This window comes from Phalacrocorax carbo, chromosome 1 (genome assembly GCF_963921805.1).
Source record: "Phalacrocorax carbo chromosome 1, bPhaCar2.1, whole genome shotgun sequence".
Taxonomy (NCBI): domain Eukaryota; kingdom Metazoa; phylum Chordata; class Aves; order Suliformes; family Phalacrocoracidae; genus Phalacrocorax; species Phalacrocorax carbo.
Window position 1 is genome coordinate 198,809,865 of NC_087513.1, and position 20,776 is coordinate 198,830,640.

Consider the following 20,776-nt stretch of genomic DNA (forward strand, 5'->3'; position numbering starts at 1 on the left):
TCTGAAAGAATATAACAATAGAAGTATCCAAACCTTCTGTTTCTAAAAGCCAAACCCTTTTTAATAAGGTGTTCTGAAATATCAATCAATTGTCCTGTTTCGTCTTTGCAAAGAACTTTCACAGGCAATGCACAAGCCACATCACTTTCCTGGAAAAAAATGAGAGAGCTGGACAACACATTACAATTTGCATTTCCTCTAAACTACAGGCATATTTTTCATTTTATTGGTACTGACTGCAAATCAGATGTTGTTGAATAACTGATGCCCACATCAGAACACACAAAATTTATTTAATCCATGTCACAGTTCCCATCATATTACCAACTGTTCTAAACGTGACATTAAAAAAAAGTAAAAATAAAACCTCGCTTCTTCCCTTAGCTGTTTAATTAGAATGAACTGCCAAATACTTGTCTTCTTCTAGCAGGGGCTTTAAACCCACTCATAAATAACCATTCATTAATGCTTTTTTTCCCAGAGACACTGTAAAACCTCATGGCAGCTACTAACAGACTCTGAACAAATTAAACCCTCATAATAATTCAGGTTTTTTTATCAGTGGAAAAATCAATTACTAATGATGTTCATACAGTGTCAGACTTGTTCTTTCAGTTTCGGAGGCCTGAAAATTAAGAGTAGCTGCTAAATTATTCTCATAAAAAAACATGAGCATTTTTCTCATCTGTCCATAAAAGCTGTCAGCATCCAGTGAACCCAAAGATGTAAATATTATTCTTCAGTAACTAAATATATCTAAGACACTGTTCTTTCCACACTGGGTAGCCAAACTGCTCTAATGCTCCAGTGAATAACGGAAATAAAGCAGAAAAAGGGAAAAGCATCTTTCTTCCCTACAGCAAACAGCAATCTGAGCAAGTTCTAATCAGGACTTTTTTGAAGAGTGAAAACATTCAGGAAAAAATAAAATTTAAGAGGCAACCTGACAGAAATTTTACATATACTGCTGGTTTTGATTACAAACCTGTATGATTATTGTTACTTGTGCCCCATTTAGGTAATAGCATAAATATTCACACACTGTTGCTGTCCACTGCTTGCTTCCACCTGTTGGTCTAACACAGAACAAATTAAATTCTCCTTTAGTACATGAGAAGCTGGCATCTCCTGAGCTTAACCACAAACCCTTCCCTTTACTAAATTCTGATTTTTTTTTCAAACTGCCTGTACTGTCAGGGAAAAATTACAATCTCCATTACAGTCAAGAGTAAAAAGAAATAGTTCTGGATCTATGGCAGGAAGAATTAAAAAATGTAACCCCAAAACTTCAAAATGGAGGAGGATCATGACACCTGCCTTAATAGAACAAAGGAAAATCCATACTTCATCTGCAAACTGGGATTTTCATATTCATTCAGGGAATAGGTATTACAAACAACTATTTTTTCTTCACAGTATAGACAGCACACAAACAAATGCAGAGTTTTCTCTCTTTTCTAAAGTCTAGAAGAGAGAGACTTCCTGCACATTTTCATGAGATCTAATTAATCTCAAATTCTAAGCCAAGGAAAAGAAGCATTCAGTGAAATAAGAAAACACTCTAACATCCGTCCAGTATTTTAAAATTAATCCTACAAATATTTTTTCTTTCTCTAGCACGGTTTCTGCTTTACTTGTATGTAGCACAACCCTTAGAAAAAAACCCACTTATAAAACAAATAACAGCTGTCGTTCCATTTCTTCTTTATTCAAAAAACAAACCACATCCAGATCTTAGATAATCAGTGCTACCACAGGAAAAAATTATTAAGTTATGTCATTATTAGGTTTCTAATACTGCTGTTGAGTATAAAGGAAAGGCTACCTTATATCTGCCAAGGAACATTCTACTGCTAATGCCTTAATTATCTTCATATTTTCCTCAAGCTTTCTTAGACAGCTGATATCCACTGTTTTTTCAGCTCCAGAATCATAAAGTGTTACCTGTTACAGACAAGAAACACAATGGAAGAGGAAAAATACCTCTCTTAATGTTATCTGTAACAAAGGATAATTCAAAGCATGCCTAAACAGGTAAACATAATTCAAACAAATGTTACCAGTATGGCCTTTGCACTGAGTGACTACCACAGCATACTGAGAGGACAAAACACACAACTGTGCTCAAAGGGGGCTAAACAACTTTACAGAGGTTGCTATTTGAATATTTCTTTTTCCCCTGCTTCAGTTACATTGGTGCATTTAACGCTGAAATGGTTCCCCTCCACCCTTGCTTTTTGTGAGGGTTTGCTGATGTCGTTAAATAGCTGTTTGAGGGCTCTTAGCCTTAGAAAGCAAATGATGCAAACTGGAAGTCTACGAAGTGCCACTTCTGCTCCCTACTAACCCACGTGCATAATCTGATAATAGTGGAGAGAACCAAGAGTAATCCAATTCTGGATATCTGTAGGACTAAAAAGCCACTCTCACTTTTGAGGTAAGTAGTTATGCATTCATGACATGCCTCTTCTGATGCTCCTTACTCTTTTCAAATGAGTGCAACAAAATGCATGTTTAAAGCAGCACTGTGTGAGAAGTTACTGTGGCAAATGTTACACCTACATGGCATTGTGCATCACCATCAGTTTATGGTTCCAGCAAGAGCATGACTACATCCGTTCCTGTGGTGCTGCACTCAGCTCAGTCAGCTCCATCTTTTAGCAAGGATCATTAAGTTTGAACTAATGTTACCCTCAGGTTCACATAGCTTATAGAATTCAAGCTAAGCTGTTAGGCTACCTGTGCTATGTCGAAAAGTGTAGCATAAACATATGCAAAGTCAACCTCATGAACCTTCCTCAACTACTGGGTTCCCTGCCAAAGGCATCTGATCTTAGATGAGACACTAATCTTACTTGCAGCAAGAACAATGTAACTTAAACTCCTCACAAAAGCAAAAGGCTGCATGCAAAAATATTAACACAGAAGTAAGGAGCAAAGACTTGACATTATTTTAATCAATAAATTATTACAAACTTTAGAAATAAAAGAATAATAACAGATTTACCTCTGCATGTGTTTCAGAGATAATCCTGCTTATTTGACCTCTTTGCCACTGTTTCAAATCATGCACATAAACAGCACAGTGCATACCACTTTCCCACTTCACGGACTGTGGCTGGGACTCTTTGTAGATGGTAGCCATCTTCTCCTGTAAACTAACATTCAAAAAACCACTTTCTAGTGTCAAAATTTTATCCAATGAATAAAGGGTTTATTTAGTCCATTACTGCTTACCTAGCATAGAGTAAAGTTTTAGTAACTACTTAACAGACAAATAGTATTGTATATTTTCTTCATGATGTTAGAAATACATGAAAGGGAGCTTCAAAACACATGCAATCTAATGAAAATTCTGTAAAACTAGCACGTTTTCTTAAACAATGGAATTGATCTGAGTGATCCTGACCCTTCTGTATAGCTCTATTTGAATGATGCACTATTTTCTCTTGACAGATTAAGAATGTGATAATTTAGTGTCATGACTAATTCAGTGGGGCTCTAGGTAGCTACATGCAAGGAGGGAAAATGAAAGAAAGGAGAAATAAGAGGCAGAAAATAAGCAACTTGCACTAAGCCATGATACTTCATTTTAACTGTCTTCAAACAGTATGTACTATTACCTAAATATTACCTAAGTATCTACCAAAGGAAGGTCGACACACTATGTCTAGAACTTTCCTAACAGCATATTAGACTCATGCTGAAACAAGTAACTTTACTGAAGTTCTATGTCTTAGGACACCGGTATTATTTAACAAGATTTTTAATGAAGGAATGGGGAGGAGAAAAGAAAGAGCAGAAGGATATAGTCTTCCCGGACAGTATTGCATTTATCAGGCTCCAATACTTAGTACATTAAAACTGATTTGAAATAGGAGTTAGATCATGTACTTAATCTGGAATCACAAATATTTAATAAACCACAACATGGTGTCAATCTGTCTTATGTTCCTATACCTTCCTCAACAAAGCAAGATAAGCCAACAGCATTTAAAGAGTACCCAATGCCAAATGCAACCCTACTCAGAGTTTGTCCTAACTGTACTTCACCAGTTTGTACTAAAAACCGCCTTAATTCAGGAAAAGTTCTTTGAATTTTAGTACCTTTTCAGTATACTTTCTGATGACAGCCACTGTATAAAAATTCTACTAGGTGATACAACATTACTAATTCTTGCTTGTAACTCTTTCTTACAAAGTGATTTGAAATATCCTTCATCCACAGATTCCATGTCTATAGGATTTAAAGCCGCTGAGGTTTCAGAAATTTCTTCTATAGGAACATCCCATATTTCACTGGGCCTTACAGGAGTACTTTCAGTGTACCTGTAAAGAGCATAAAGTATTTAGAATGGAAAGTTTAAACACATTTTAAACAAACAGAAAAAGAGCTCAATAAACACAGTTCAACATGACAGGAATCATTCAACATGAAGAAGAGCAAAGACTACTAACAAATAACTTAGAAAAGCAGAAAAAAAATCCCAACAAAAGGCAAGAACATTTCTAAATGCTACTTCTGAAACATTCATGATAGCATCTTAATTTTATTCTCCTTCAGAAGGTATCCTTGCATGTTCTACTGACAGATGAATGCACTACACAATACAGGCTGCCAGTAGAAAAGCAAGCCTGACACAAATGGGCTGCTGAACATTACTGTTTGTGTCTGGCTTAAAAGACATAAAATTACTAATATCATACTTCTGGAAATCAGTATTGCCTCTGAGTGAAAGCTCCAACATTCGACTTCTAAGATGTGTACATACTGCTTTCAGAACTAAAGAATACTATCATTAGTGAAACATTTACCTTCCTAGCATGCCCTGAGTATACAAATAAGCACAACTGGTGCTAGCACTTTCCTAAGTAGAGTACTGAATGAAGTATGGTCATGATAATACCTTGATGAAAACTTGTCTAAATTGTCTGAACTGGATAGAATAAATCTCAACAGCAATCAAGAGTTGGCTGGTATGTATTTTGAGCCACAGCCCACTGTAGTACAAGTCTGTGTGAATTGTTCCAACTACAGGCATAAGAGAGTGCAGGTTGAAAAAAACCAAACAAACCAAACAACCCTGTTAATGAAAAAGAATTGGCTTCTTGTAAACATCACTGACTAAAGGAGACAGCAAGCATGACCTTAACTGCTGGCTATGGGCCTCCAGGAAGAAACTCTTTTCTGTTTTCAGAGATCTACCACCTGACTTTTCATTCACAGGAAGGAAGCAAACTGCTCTGGCAGAGAGAAAATTTCGTATAGTATTGAATCATCTATTACATACTGCTACACAATTATTTATGCAAACCTTCCTGATGCAGGTATTTGGAAACTGCTGGGTAAAACCGCTAACTTGTAGAACCAAGAGAAAAATGAACACCATAGCTCATAAATATGCTTACCTTGTGTACAAGTGATCTGAACTATGAAATGGACAGAGGCAATCTGCCATGGAGAGTTCTCCCAAGGGAAATACATGTTATATGTCTTACAACTTCCTCTCTAGTAACTCCACTGTAGCATTATCATTGCAAATCCATCAGAAAAACCAATCAATTTGGAATGAACTTCAGACTCCAAGTTTTTTTACTGGAATTCTGTAGGGATTACCATCTATCCTAATGCAAGAGTAAGGTTACTGATGTTTGCTTGTCAGCAAATCAGCTTCAATGGAGCTCCGTGCTCTCCTGCTTATATTAGTCTTACACTAAATTAGCGCTTGCCTGGGTATCCCTCAACAGCATTAAACATGGAAGAGTAATCATACCCCAAATGTCCTAAAGGACCTAGAGTCTTTTGTTTTTTTGAAGACATCTACCTTCACAAATGGAAAATTCAGTGAGAAAGTGTGACAAATGAGCTCTGGAGGGCTAGAGACCTATGCGCACTGGAAAACAAAGCAAGCCCCAAACCTCCAAAGCCCCACAAAACAACACCCTTGCCCCCTCCCCCCAACAGAAACACCATTTCAACTAAAAGACATGGTGCGCTGGGTGGAAATGGCAAGGTGTTGGTAGCTGGGGAGAGGGGCTGCAGGGGTGACCTCTGAGAGAAGAGGCCAGGTGTTGCCCATGGCAGACACGGCCCACTTCAGCAGTCTCTGCAACAGACCCTCCACACTCAGGACATGGCTGAACCATTCAGTGAAGCTGGTGGCACCTCTAATTTAATGAAGGGCAAAAAACACCAGGGAGAGAGGAGGGAATAGAAGAGAAATTACATAGGGAACAGCAAGGTCAGAAGAGCAGAAAGTATTTTGTGGGGGAAGAAGCTCACTCCTGAAAGGACTGAGGCCCATGCTGGAGCACAGGAAGAAACAGGTAAGAAGGAAGGAGCATCAGGGAGAAATTGCTGTATCCTGACCCCAACGCACTGCTCTCATGCCTCACTGAAGGGACTGAGCATTAACAGGAGCATACGAGGGAGAGGAGTGGTGCTTGGAGTGAAGTTCAGACTGGGAAATGGGGAGTGTAGGTGCCATCAATATTTGCCTTTTGTGTCCCAATACTTGAATCAGTAATTAAATATTTATGCTAATTAGTAAATAATTAAGTTAAATTTAGTCTGCTTTGCCTGCAACTGTACTTGATAAGCTATTTCCCTGTCTTTATTTTGACCCCATGAGTTTCCTTGCTCCTGTTTCTTCTGTTTTCTTCCCGGTCCAACTACAGAAGGGGAAGTGAGCGAGCAACCAAAAAAATCCATATTAGTAAAGTTATCAGTATTACACAGCAACTTATATTAAAGTAACATATCCTCTTGTCTGCAGGCTGCAGGCAGGCATCTAAATATAGCTGCCACACAACAAAATACACTACTGACAGTGACAAAACAATTCTGATGTTCAGGTTTAAGTAAAGCTGCTTAACTTTGGAAAAATCTTATTAAAAACTGTGACTAGTACAAGAACAGTGTTACTAGGGTTTAGTTGTATTTCAGAGCTAAGAGATGAAAATCCACTTATTTGCTTCCTCCCGAAAGAAGCAAATGCAGAAATTCCCTTTTAGAATCAAAGCTTTCTATTTAACAATCTTTTTATCAGTAGTCAAAAATTAATGAAAGCATAATTATTTTCATGAATACAGCCCAGGGATTATCTTATTAAAAAGCCAACAAATTAAATGCAGCAATGTTATCTCCTTATCAGCCTCACCTCCCCTAGCAGGCCTCCCAAATCTTCTGTCACTGTCACAGTCGGTTATCTGAGTATCTGTTCTCTAATAACAGACCTTCCTAAGAGATGACTTACCTCAGGCACCAGTTAAACACACAGGTGATATTTATTTTCTTACTAGGAGGGAATGGGAACCTTAATGATAACCAGTTTGGGAAGGTTTGGCACTTAAGCCCATTACAAGTATGATGCAAACATTTCATCTCCAACTTCTGAATCAATTGCAATAAACTATGTTAGCCAAGATAAGAGAATTCAGCTACGCCAAACTGCAGAGTTACACTCTGTAACTTAAATCAGTTGATGAATATCACATTCATTGTAATTCATTGTAATGAATTTATCACAAATGTGGTAAATTCCAGCCACTGGAGGTGACATACTTAAGTCAGTTATTCTGTAATACAAATTCAGTATTTCTAAATACTTGAAGGACAGTGTGTTTACCCAGGTATGTAGGATGCTAGGTCTTCTTTAACTAGCTGGCAGTTAATACTAAAGCTTCTTCCATGAACAGCAGAGGAGTCAAAGAGTTCAACAGACAAGATGTTATTATCTAAAATCTCTGTGAATAAATAATATAAACATAATTAGCACTAATCAATGACAGTATAAAGACTATTTAGTTTTGTAGACATGGCAAATGGTACTAAGAGAAATAATTTAGTAAAATTGCATTTGATTTATAAAATAATTGATTCTGAACATCAACAATATGTACAGGCTGAGCTTTACATGTATCTAGAAAATTGACTTAAAATACCCCAACAATTATAAAATATTTCTGTACAAAGAAACCAACTGCTGCATGACGTAGGCACAGTGGATTTGGAAGAAGAGTTGCATGTTTGGGCTTAATCTTAAAGGTATTCTCCAACCTAAACTATTCTATGATTCTTCATACTACCTGTTGGAGAAAAATGGGCGACTAGAAATAGGCAAATAACACAAATCAACTCCTGGTTACGTGGTTGGTGTCAAAGTGAGGGTTTTGGCTTTTGTGACAACGGAACGTTCTTCAACAACCACAGGCTGCTAGGGAGGGATGGAATCCACCTGCCTGGAAGGGGCAAAGGAATCTTTGGCAGCAGGCTGCCCAACCTGCTGAGGCGGGCTTTAAACTGAAGGACTGGGGGGGCAGGGTCCAAAGTGGCAATGCTGGTGCCATCACATCCAATGGGGGAATAAGCCAGGCCAACCAGAGCACCACCAAAGGTGCCTTAGCTGCTTCATGAGATGACAGTCAGAAGATCAACCACCTCAAGGGTGTATATGGCAATAATGGAACCTTGAGCACCCCTCCAGGGAAACCTGTGTGCTCGGTTACCTCTCTGGAATGCCTGTACACCAATGCATGTAGCATGGGGAATAAATGGAAGGAACTAGAGATCTGTGTGTGGTCACAGATCCATGATCTCATTGCAATCAGAGGGAAACGGTGGGATAGCTTGCATGACTGGAATGATGTCCTGGATGGCTACAGGCTTTTCAGGAAAGACAGGCCAGCAAGGTGAGGTGGGGGAGATGCTCTTTATGTGACAGAGAAACTGGAATGCCTAGGGGTGGAGGAAGAATGAGTCAAGAGCTTACAGGTAAAAACAAATGGGCAGGGAAATATGGGTGACACTGTTGTGGGCATTTGCTACAGGCCACCTGATCAAGAAGAGGAAGCTGATGAACCCTTCTACAGACAGCTGGAAGTAGCCTCGCAATCACAGGCCTGGGTTATCATGGGGGACTTCAACCACCCTGATATTTGCTGGAAAAGCAACACGGCAAACCATGCATGATCCAGAAGGTTCCTGCAGAGCATCGAGGACAACATTTTGATGCAGGTGGTGGAGGAGCCAACGAGGCGAGACGTGCTGCTTGACCTTATCCTAACAAACACGGAAGGGCTGGTTGAGGATGTGAGAGTTGGGGGTAGCCTTGGCTGCAGTGACCATGAGATGGTTGTTTAGGATACTGCAAGGTAGAAGCAGGGCTGTGAGTTGGGTTACAGCCTTGGACTTGAAGAGGGCCAACTTTGGCCTCTTCAAAGACCTGCTAGGAGGAATGAGCTAGGGCTCTGGAAGGCAAGGGGCTCCAAGACAGCTGGACAGTATTCAAGGACCACTTCCTCCGAGCTCAAGCCAGGAGGAAGAAATCAGGCAGAGGAGCCAGGGGACCCACATTGGTGAGCAAAGAGCTTCTAGAGAAACTCAAATGGAAGAGGGAGGTTCACAGTATGCGAACAAAGGGACTGGCCGCGTGGGAAGAATATAGAAATGTTGTCAGGGTATGCAGATGAGGAAGGCCAAGGACCACTTGGAATTAAATCTGGAAATGCATGTCAAAGATAACAAGAACGACTTCTTTAAATACATCAGCAGTAAAAGGAAGACTGGGGATACAGTGGGCCCACTGCTGAACAAGGAAGGGGCCCTGGTAACCCAGGATGCAGAGAAGGCGGAGTTACTGAATGCCTTCTTTGCCTCGGTCTTTACTGCTAAGGCTGGCCCTCAGGCATCTCAGCCCCCAGAGAAGAGAGGACAAATCTGGAGAAAGGAAGACTTACCATCAGTTGGGAAGGATTGGGTCAGAGATCATTTAGGCAAACTGGATCCTCATAAACCCATGGGCCCTGATGGGATGCACCTGCAAGTGCTGAGGGAGCTGGTGGATGTTCTTGCTGAGCCACTCTCCATCATCTTTGAAAAGTCGTGGAGGACAGGAGAGGTGCCCAAGGGCTGGAGGAAAGCAAATGTTACTCCAATCTTCAAAAAGGGCAAGAAGGGGGACCTGGGAAACTATAGGCCAGTGTCACCTCCATCCCTGGAAAGGTGATGGAGCAGTTCATCCTGGAGGTCATCTCCAGGCATGTAGAGGACAAGAAGGCTATCAGAAATAGTCAACATGGATTCACCAAGGGAAGATTGTGCTTGCCCAACCTGATAGCCTTCTATGATGGTGTGACTGGCTGGGTTGATGAAGGGAGAGCAGTGGATGTTGTCTATCTTGACTTCAGTAAGGTGTTCAACACTGTCTTCCATAGCACCCTCATAGGCAAGCTAAAGAAGTGTGGGTTGGATGAGCGGACAGTGAGGTGGACAGAGAACTGGCTCAACAACAGAACGCAGAGGGTCATGATCAATGGAGCAGAGTCTGGATGGAGGCCTGTCTCTAGTGGTGTTCCCCAGGGGTCTGTGCTGGGTACAGTCCTGTTCACCATATTCATCAGTGACCTGGATGAGGGGATAGAGTGTAACCTCAGCAAGTTTGCTGATGAAACTACATTGGGAGGAGTGGCTGATATGCCAGTAGGCTGTGCTGCCACCCAGCAAGACCTGGACAGGCTGCAGACCCGGGCCAAGGGGAACCTCATGAAATTCAACAAAAGCAAGTGCAAGGTCCTGCACCTGGGGAGGAACAACACCATGCACCAGTACAGGCTGAGGACTGACCTAATGGAAAGCAGCTCTGCTGAGAAGGACCTGGGAGTGCTGGTGGAGAACAAGTTGACCCTGAGCCAGCAATGTGCCCTTGTGGCCAAGAAGGACAACGGTATCCTGGGATGCATTAAAAGGAGTGTGGCCAGCAGGTGGAGGGAGGTTATCCTCCCCCTCTACTCCACCATAGTGAGGCCACATCTGGAGTACTGTGCCCAGTTTTGGGCCTCCAAGTTTAAGAAGGACAGGGAACAGCTTGAGCAAGTCCAGCAGAGAGTTACGAAGATGACCAGGGAACTGGAGAAACTCCCCTATGAGGAAAGACTGAAGAGACCTGGGTTTGTTCAGCCTGGAGAAGAGGACACTGAGTGGGGATTTCATCAATACCTATAAATATCTAAAGAGAGGGCGTTAGGAGGATGGGACTAGGCTCTTTTCAATAGTGCCCAATGACAGGACAAGGGGCAACCAGTACAAGTTGGAACACAGGAAGTTCCACTTTAACATGAGAAAAAACTTCTTTCCCGTGAGGGTGACAGAGCAGTGGAACAGGCTGCCCAGGGAGGCTGTGGAGTCTCCTTCCCTGGAGACATTCAAAACCCACCTGGACGCGTTCCTGTGCCCCCTGCTCTAGCTGTCCCTGCTGAAGCAGGGGGGTTGGATGAGATGATCTCCAGAGGTCCCTGCCAACCCCTACCATTCTGTGATTCTATGTAATTTCATTTATTATATGGGTTCCAAACCACGATTCCACAAGTGCGGAATAATAACTAGCTGCATATTAACAATAAATGTTATTGAGAAAAAATCCTACTAAGGCATGTTATGTGTTATCTGCTTTTTTTCTTCATGTTTTAGAGCAGCAGTGATTACACTCCCAGCTACCAATGAAGTCAGGAAAGTCAAGGATAGCTAGTACTTTTGGAAACAAAGGATCATAATAAACCAGTATATTAATATCACGTAATGCTGGTGTGGTCTGTAAGCTAAGACATAAACAGAGCTTTTCTCAGTTTTATGTGTTATGCCTCTTCCAATTAGTTCATGTTTAGATATTCTCACTCCAGCCACCTAAGTACAAACATATGTATTTCAAATAAATACTATCTAAAATGTGAAAGTACATGTTTCTGAGTTAATTTAATAATATTTAAATATAAATTAATATCCTCCTGATAACTTACCAACAACTGAACACAGCATAAGTTTATCTTCAGTCATTTCTTCAAATCTTTCCTTGGCTTCTCTGTTCCACTCATTTGCCCCTTCATAAGGCTCAATGCAAGCCAGCTTGCACCTGATTGCCTGAAGAATAAGTCAAATTATCTATCTACCATAACATATCAAGACCGTCTCATTACAGCCAAATCACAGCCTTTGCTTTGCACGCATGCAGGACAGCAAAACCGCATGACCTTGGCTTCTGGTTCCACATTACCATTATTTTATTTAAGATGACGCCCCCCCCCCCGCCAGCAGCTGTGTATAAGCCTCAATTTCAGACACATTCTTGCTGAGATATAAAGAGCTCACTTCTCCTTCCCTCCCTTTATGGTTAGACATAGAATTGGCTGCAGAGAGCAGGAAAGATTACTGCAGAGAGGTGATTAAGAAACCCTTCATCCTGTTTTGCTTATCATGATGTAATAACCCAGACTCAAAGCATCCAAGATTAACATGACTATACTGTTGTAGAAGTCCGAAGGACTAAGCAGAGAGACACCAGAGTACCACAGTGCCTATGTCAGAAAATTCCTGCCGTATTTTTTAAAGGTATTTCGGAGACATAAAGAAATAGACACACAGGAAATCACGTGAGATGAAGTACTTTGATTACAGAATTTTTGTATAGCATCTTTATTGCAAACTTCGGTGGCTAAACTATGGCTCGATTTTAAATTAACTGTGAATGTTTTGTTTCCTCCTTGTTTATTGCGCCAAAAGAAAGAAGAGTAACACAGGTGGGGGAAAAAGGAGAGAAAGGAAATAAAAGCAATAGAAATAAGAACGTTTTGTGCAGATATTCTTAGGATACAGGCAGTCAGGAATATGAAAATAAGACTGACAGGTTAAATAACCATTAAAAGAAAGGGCTGTGGATGACAAAACCAACACTACATTAAGCACTGCTCACTCCAGTCTTGGCCAAGACTTCTGCACCACCCAAGTCCATTAAAATGCCTGAAAACTGTATTAACAGGCTGAAAAAAGTCCAACTTCTCTTGTAACAGCCTAGTTCAAATCTCTTAAACAACCAACTTACATTTGAGACATTGCAATACGTGATCACATGAGAAGCACTTACCAGTGCTTACATGCAACAGGACAGAACTACACAATAGACCTCGCTTCTGATACTCTTACCTTTTGAATGCTTTATTTTGCAACCTTATGTTCCTTAATTTTTCAGATAATTTTAAAACCTTAAAATTTTTTAACAGATTTGAAACCATATAAACACACAAGCAGACTGAAACCTGCTGATTTTTCTATCATTTGCATTAAAACTAATAGCAACAGGAACTTCTTATTTCTTATGCAAACTTCAAGTGTAGTCACCTTGCCAGAGTGTTTCACTATAACCTATGTAAGGCATAAGAATGCTGAAATTTGAGATTAGGTTGAAGTTTTTTTAAACCATTGTCTAGAGGTCATATACCCATCTGTATCTGTAACTCTTCAGCCCCTTCTCCATTATATTTGAAGTGAGGAGGCCTAGTAGTATGTGCTGAAGAGCTGACAAACTCTTAATGGATTTTTCTGAGGACTTGGTCAATAACAAGAAATCAGTTGGAACGATGAGATAACACCCATCAAAAATCCCAAAACCTTTATTCATTAGCTGCTCTGAACTGAAGCATTAAGACATTGCAACTGCAAGAATGTTTTGCCATTTTTGGAATATTTCCTCTCCCTTGCTGTCAAAAAGGTTCAATTATTTTGACTGAAACTTTCCCTAGAAACATCTGCTCAAAATATAAACAATTAAATCCTATTTTCAGTAAAAGATGCTGGCCAACGTTAGTTACAACAATCACTACTTCTGGTGCCTATAATTGGTTAAAAAACCCCTATCAACGTACGAAGTTTTAAGGTTTCGCATAATTATGGCTCGCAACCAGAACGGTTGAATGAACAGCTGAAGAAAAAGAAATATTTTCTACATATATGCATTTTTTATATTGACAGAAATACTTCGCCATTTCCTTTCCCACTCAGTTTTCCTCCTTGTCAGAAGGGGGAAACTCCGGCAATATCTAAAGTTAGGAAAACACCAAACTTTAATTGCATAGAACACACAAAAATATAATTTTTTAAAAAGACCATTATTAGATCATCATTTGAAAATGAAGGAATGTAAATATCAATTTGGCTTCCTGTGGAGTAAATAATGGTATTTGAATTAAACACACACACAATGATTGTACACCTCCTCACTGCAAGGTAAGATAAGATTTCATTTAAAACTGAATGATATAAAAAAAATAAGGGTTTTCAATATGCACCCAAAACATATTAAATAAGTGACATCATAAACCCACGCGAAAAGCAACTGGCTTAACATTTTATTGACTTCAGAATGTTAACAACCCTCTCTTTCCCCTTCCGTCCATTGAGATTCGATTAATTTTGAGTATTTAATCCAGGTAAGCACTAATTTACCTTTTCTGGAAAGCTCAGAAACTCCTTTTTTACTCTGCATATGTCTTGAAGAGTTAAGTGACCGATGTTGCCAAAGTCAACATATTTTACCACAACTTCCTGATGATTTGGCAGCCCTTCAAGAAGAACAACCCAAGTTATTAATACAAAAACATATGAATATCTGTTACAGGTTAAAGCACCATAATTTCAGAGCAAAATCCACATTTATACCACATAATCATAAAATACCACATTTTCAAATGTTATATAACCCAATTCAAAAACCATATTCTTGAAGAGCCCGCTCTTTCAGGTTCCTGAAATGACAGAGTTAGTGTTTTGGTCTCCTTCCATCGATCCCCAGGGATCGATATTGGGCCCCCCAGGGATCAACACTGGGCCCAATGTTATTCAACATCTTTATAAGTGATCTGGATACCGGCATCAAGTGTAGCCTGATGAAGTTTGCTGATGACACCAAGTTGAGTGGGGAAGTAGGCACTCCAGAAGGGAGAGCTGCTCTGCAGGGAGATCTGGATAGGCTGGAGGGGTGGGCCAGCAAGAACCTTATGAAGTTCAACAAGGAAAAGTGTAAGATCATGCACCTGGGAAAACATCATCCAGGAGTGCAGCACAGACTGGGATCCACCTGGCTGGAGAGCAGCTCTGTGGAAAGGGAGCTGGGGGGCCTGGTGGACAGAAAGCTCAACATGAGTGAACAGTGTGCTGCTGTGGCCAAGAAGGTCAACAGGATGCTGGGTTACATCAAAAAGGGCATCGCCAGCAGAGAGAAAGAAGTCATTATCCCACTCTACTCAGCGCTTGTCAGGCCACACCTGGAGTACTGCGTACAGTTCTGGTCCCCTCTATACAAAAAGGATGTGGACAGGCTGGAAGGGGTCCAGAGAAGGGCCACCAAGATGATCCAAGGACTGGGAAGCCTGCCATATGAGGATAGGCTGGGAGAACTGGGTCTGTTCAGTCTTGAGAAAAGGGAGGCTCACAGGGGTTCTCATCACCATGTACCAGTACTTAAGGGGTAGTTACAAAGAAGGTGGAGACTCCCTTTTTACACGGAGTCACATGGAGAGGACGAGGGGGAATGGACACAAATTGCTCTTGGGGAGATTCCGATTGGACACCAGAGGGAAATTTTTCACACTGAGGACAGTCAACCATTGGAATAATCTCCCCAGGGAAGCGGTTGACTCGGCCACGTTGGACACCTTTAAGAGTCGTCTGGACAGGGTGCTGGGCCATCTTGTTTAGACTCTGCTCTTCCTAGAAAGGTTGGACTAGATGATCCCTGAGGTCCCTTCCAACCTGTGATCCTGTGATTCTGTGATAATCACTTTATGAGACACTGGCACATTAAGTACATGCCAAGTAGACATGTCAGCACACAGGCATGCTACACTGCCCATACAGGCAACACAGAAGTCAGCATAAGGTCACCCCCCAGCCCCTTCAGAAATACTGTGGGAGTGATTAATGCACACTGCTTACACTCAGAGGTTAGCTACAATAGACAAATCTGTAGTTCAAACTGTAATAGTAAGTGAAACATTATTTCAAAAAATTATATAACAGAATTTCACTAATATATAGAAAATGAAGTATATTGCTTCTGCTTATTTAAAAAAAGACGTATAAAACAATCCATTAATAGCAAAAGAATATAACATGAATTAGTGCTACTGACTTTATGAACTTAACTGTTTAAGAATGCCTAGTAAAAATGTTTGTTGCTATACCTATCCTATTAGATGTGATCTAATACCACATCTGATTTTGCAACCTAGCATTAGAGTGAAAGAATCAATACTTCACCTATAATCTGTGCTCTGTACCAATTCCCATCTTTCTGTTTTGCAATACAGGCCTGACCTTCAACCGGGCTGACAATTTCCAAGTTTTTCCCATGCTCATGTTTATATACCTCCTGAATTTTCTTTGAAAGAGCTAAAGTATCCAGGTTATCTCTCTAAAATAAGAAAAACAAAACAAACATACACACCAGATCTTTTTTAAATGGTATTTTTGCCCTTCTAAGGGACATTTTTTTCTAGTAGTGTACTTCTTAGTCTTCCCCCCTCAAATTAAACAGTGGTTACGAATATGTAAAGTGAATTAAAGAGCCTAACAATTGTTGAATATTGTCCTGTTCAATCACCACTCTAAAGAGTAAAACACTACATACCCACACAGGAATTAACCACGTTAGAAAAGTGACAAAAAATGTTAACTTTCTGGAATTCTAAGAATTCCTGGAGTTAATCTTGGATTAATCTAGGATTGTAGGAATAAATCTCATCTATCAATTCTAGGAATCCTAAAACTGGTAAAAAGTGACAGAAGATGGTGGAAATTATAGCTCATTTAATGTGGACTACAAGTAGCTCAACATTAAAATGTTTGTTCAGAGTTTTATTTAAATGGACCTCATTTTCTAAACTTACCAGCTGGAGATAGAAATCACTTGGACTATTAATGTGGCAAACTACAACAGAGACTTCTCTTTCTTGTGGAATCTTAGGTGGATTATACTGCAAGATGGTATTATTTTCTAACTGACTGGAAAGCTGTGATCTAAACCTAAGGTAAACAAAATGAAAGTTTGAATAAATTCTGTCAAAATTAACTGAGAAGGAACCCTTTTACATTCAAATGTCAAGTTTCCCATAAAAAATGCAAAATGGTCTTATAAGAATAACTTGATTCATGTTCACGAATAGCTTGAACTTTCCTTCTTGCAGTTGGTGCAGCCAACTCTCTCTAACACTTCTCCCATCACAAATGTAACATAAGAAGAACAATATATGGCAGCTGGCTGCTAAAAAGATTTTGTTATTTGGGATGCAGTATCGTATGCTTCAGTTGCTAAAAAAAAGAAAAGACTAGAATCCACTACATTGACAAAACCATTTTTTTTTTAGATTTTCTTTCCCTCACGTATGAGAAAAAGCAACTACCCGAGGAACACAGATGCAGTGAAAAATGATCTCCCACTGTTCTCACCACAATTAGTTATGCCCAAATATAAATCAAGACCTTTCTCTGCGTAGAGCTAAATGAACTATAATTTCCTACAGATTTGCATGCCATACCCCTGTACCCAAACACTGAAATGCTCATGTTGTTCTGCCTCTTCCATTGGTTCCTCTAAGCAGCTCTCCTCTGTCCTAATGCCAACATCAAGCTCCCCTTATGCCCTATCGTTGTTTCTCCTATTGGTTGTGCTATACGCATCATGTCATGTGGCTGGTTCAGCTGTGCTGACTAGCCTCTCACTGCCTACCAGCCAAATCAAACAGATAAAAGGCTGATTTCTCTGTTTTTCCTTCTGTGGTAGACACTAAGGGCTTCTCCTTTCACCCCCTTGTTATTCAAACTTTAACAGAAATTTAAATTTTGTCATTTTCTATAATAAAGTTCATTATCCAAATAAAGCCCTGGCTAGTGCAGATGAGTATGCCACAGTTCTTACTAGTGAAGGTTAAAAAAAGGAAATCAACAGATATTGCTGAAGATTAATACATCACACAGCAATTTATCAAACACACTGAAAACAACTTCCTTAGTAAACTTAACTTTGTAAGTGTTATGCTGTTATCATATATGGCATAAGAGCATAAACTAAAGGAAAGCACATACCTTGCCAAGTCTAAAAAAACCAATGCATCCTTCAGAGACACCGGCATGTTATTGCTGATTTTATTAAATGGAGGTTTTTTCAAATCCACAATGAGAACACCATCCTCTTCTCTAAATATGGTCATTAAAACAACTTTATTATTTACCATTCCTAAAAATTTTGCTTTTGCTTCCTCTCCCCAACCTTCACTCTGTGTTAGGGAGAAAGAAGAAGTTACTGAAGAAGTCAGAGAATGTTAAAATAAAAAGTACAAATAGTAATTAAAACTAAACTAAACTAAAAGCAAGGAAGAGAGCACAGATGCATCTGAACAGACGAAATACTGAATGCACTGTTAGACTGTCTAGTCCATAGCTCAGACAGCACTAAACAGTATTATTCTATGATGGATTTATAAGTGCTTTTTTTAACTGTATAAAACTTGTTTAACTGTATAAAACTGAGTCAGATCAAGGGACTGCAAGTTTCCTCCACACTTCTTTTAAAGATTCAAGACTTCATCTCCTCTGATTGTTCTGATAGATGAACCAGAATTGTCATATGCTATTCCTTTTCATGCCTTAGATTTCTGCTCTCCCAACTCATTTGAAAGTTTATTCTTATCTTTTTCTGTCTTTATACAAATGTACAAAATAGCTGGGCCAATTTACACATTCCTCCTCTCCACAACGTCCTTCTTGACTTATCTAACTTGAAAATCCTGTCTGAATTTATTTCTCTTGGATCAAATTAATGCATTTCTCATAGTGTAAATCTGTGCTTTTCAGGTGTGAAAAAATGAAAGCACATACAATGAAGGCATTTTACCCACACCTGTGAAAATTGTTCCAGATCTTTCCTATTTAAAGCTATTTCAGACAACATCAGACCTGTAAAAAAGCCCAGAACCAACCAGTGGTTATACTGTCAGAAATGCACAGCTGCACGGGACATAGTTCATTCCCATGTCAATGTCGCAAAAATAAAGAAAGCCTAATAAATAAGTGAATACTGAAGAAAACAATGCTGCAATATATGTCCTTTTTCTAAGAGAATAAAGGCTGACCGTACTTCTTTGTTGTTATACTGTAAGAGAGCAACTAACACTATTCAATAAGTGGCAAAACATTTTAAGTAACAAAGGACAATCCCTGAAAATATTATCTTAAAAATTCTGAAGCCATTTCTTCTCTGTTTGGATGACTTTTGAAAGTTATTATTTGCATGAAGTTATCAGCCATGAAGTATCAGTTCTGTAATTTGTTTTTAGATTTGACGAGAGAACACGTCTACAGTGAGATTTAAGCCTCAAATATGTATTTGTAAACCTAGAGGCTTTTTAAGACAGACTGCTATAAGCTCTTGTTTCCTTTCCAATGAAAGCAATGCAACAAACCATCTTTTTACAAGAGATGATTTAACTTTTTTTTTTAAAAGAAAATATACCCTGTACTCCTCTTGAGTTTCCTTCTGTTTATACTGGAATAAGATAATTGTAAATTATGTATTTAAGTTCTTTAATATATGTCTTGGGAAGAAAAAAATCTCCTGAAATAGTACAAACAGCTTTTACTTACTGCATTTTTGGGAACAACATCCTTCAATGAACACCGTACTGCTAAAGGAGGAACAGCTGCAAGTTCTGCCTCAATATGCTGATCAGGCTTCCTTACAAACAAACAAATGTCATCTGTTTCAACAGTCTGCATAGTAGCAGGTTCATGCCTTTCAGCGGGAATATATCTGTTGTCAATGGGAATAAAAGGAGTACTAGCTTAAAAGAAAAGAAAAAAGCAAGACAAAACAAAACAAAACCCACCACCATCACACACATACCCCATACCCCCCACCCCCCACCCCCCAAATCAAACCCCAGACTTAAAATAAAGGTCATCATTGCAGTAATTGGCATATTGTCATGTCATTGAAACTGATTAAATGAAATGCCGTTTTTTCTTTTTAAAGCATTGAGGACTCGCATGTTCTCTTTTGCAATGCAAGTCTAAGTTAAAAATTTTAACATGTGAAGGCTTGTACACTTGTGTGCTTACATACACTGCCACTTTTCCTGTGGGAAATACCTATGTACAGAATATTAGTATCATTTGGATATCTGGTTATCTGCTGTGTGAAGCTGATGGAGGACATGTTTCTTAGCAGAGATCTTCTTGAGTAACAACAGTCAAGGATAATTGCAGATAAAAACCTATCTCTGTAAACATACCCTGAGAAAATTAGAACTACAGAGCTCCCAAAATCAATCAGGAACACTTTCAGCAGTGCAATATCACAAACTTGATATCTTATTGGACCACAAGGTTCCCTCTCATTTTTATTTTTTAGGGGAATTAGTTCAGTGACAGTTCCACGGCACCACATTCCAGTTTCTTTACTCTTAATAAAAGTTTTAGCACCTATACGGAAGCAAATAAAAAAAGGATTAAATTCAATATTTGTAGATATTTCACGCTGGAAGTATTATTACAGTTCTGCACATTGTTCCATCATTGCCTATATTCCACACAAGTAGTAAGAGTGCTACCACTAAAATAAAAAGACACAGAGACATTAAAAATCTTGTCTCGACAGCCACCAGAAGTTTTCTCCCCACATTGATTTATACAATGTCTGTAAGGCTAGGAGGTGTTTGGCTTGTATTAAGAAGTAATTTCTGGCAAACTTTCTATACCTCTTAGTAAAGTGACAAACATTCAAGTTGAGAGCTACTATATTTTATCAGTTTTCTAAACACCTTCTAGAAGTCAGTACCACTGTCAACATGTGGGCTAGAAAATAATTTTAACGATTTAGCAAATTATTATCGTCTTTCATTTTTACTTCCAGAATGGTTTATATCCAGATAGTGAACTTTAAAAAAAGAGTCATCT

At 39.3% G+C, this 20,776-nt stretch overlaps 1 protein-coding gene across 1 annotated transcript in view; it reads right to left on the bottom strand.

Annotated features, from left to right (window-relative positions):
• Positions 1 to 20,776, bottom strand: part of RNF17 (ring finger protein 17) — a 57,013-nt gene that overhangs the window by 15,087 nt on the left and 21,150 nt on the right. Inside the window, exons 15-27 of the mRNA XM_064441223.1 lie at positions 20,113 to 20,302; positions 19,466 to 19,631; positions 17,909 to 18,099; positions 16,714 to 16,849; positions 16,085 to 16,238; positions 14,273 to 14,388; positions 11,794 to 11,914; positions 7,629 to 7,746; positions 4,108 to 4,329; positions 3,008 to 3,158; positions 1,826 to 1,944; positions 986 to 1,076; positions 34 to 149 (exon numbers count right to left, since the gene is read on the bottom strand). Coding sequence (XP_064297293.1) covers positions 34 to 149; positions 986 to 1,076; positions 1,826 to 1,944; positions 3,008 to 3,158; positions 4,108 to 4,329; positions 7,629 to 7,746; positions 11,794 to 11,914; positions 14,273 to 14,388; positions 16,085 to 16,238; positions 16,714 to 16,849; positions 17,909 to 18,099; positions 19,466 to 19,631; positions 20,113 to 20,302 — 1,891 coding nt within the window. The remainder of the gene's footprint in view (positions 1 to 33; positions 150 to 985; positions 1,077 to 1,825; positions 1,945 to 3,007; positions 3,159 to 4,107; positions 4,330 to 7,628; positions 7,747 to 11,793; positions 11,915 to 14,272; positions 14,389 to 16,084; positions 16,239 to 16,713; positions 16,850 to 17,908; positions 18,100 to 19,465; positions 19,632 to 20,112; positions 20,303 to 20,776) is intronic.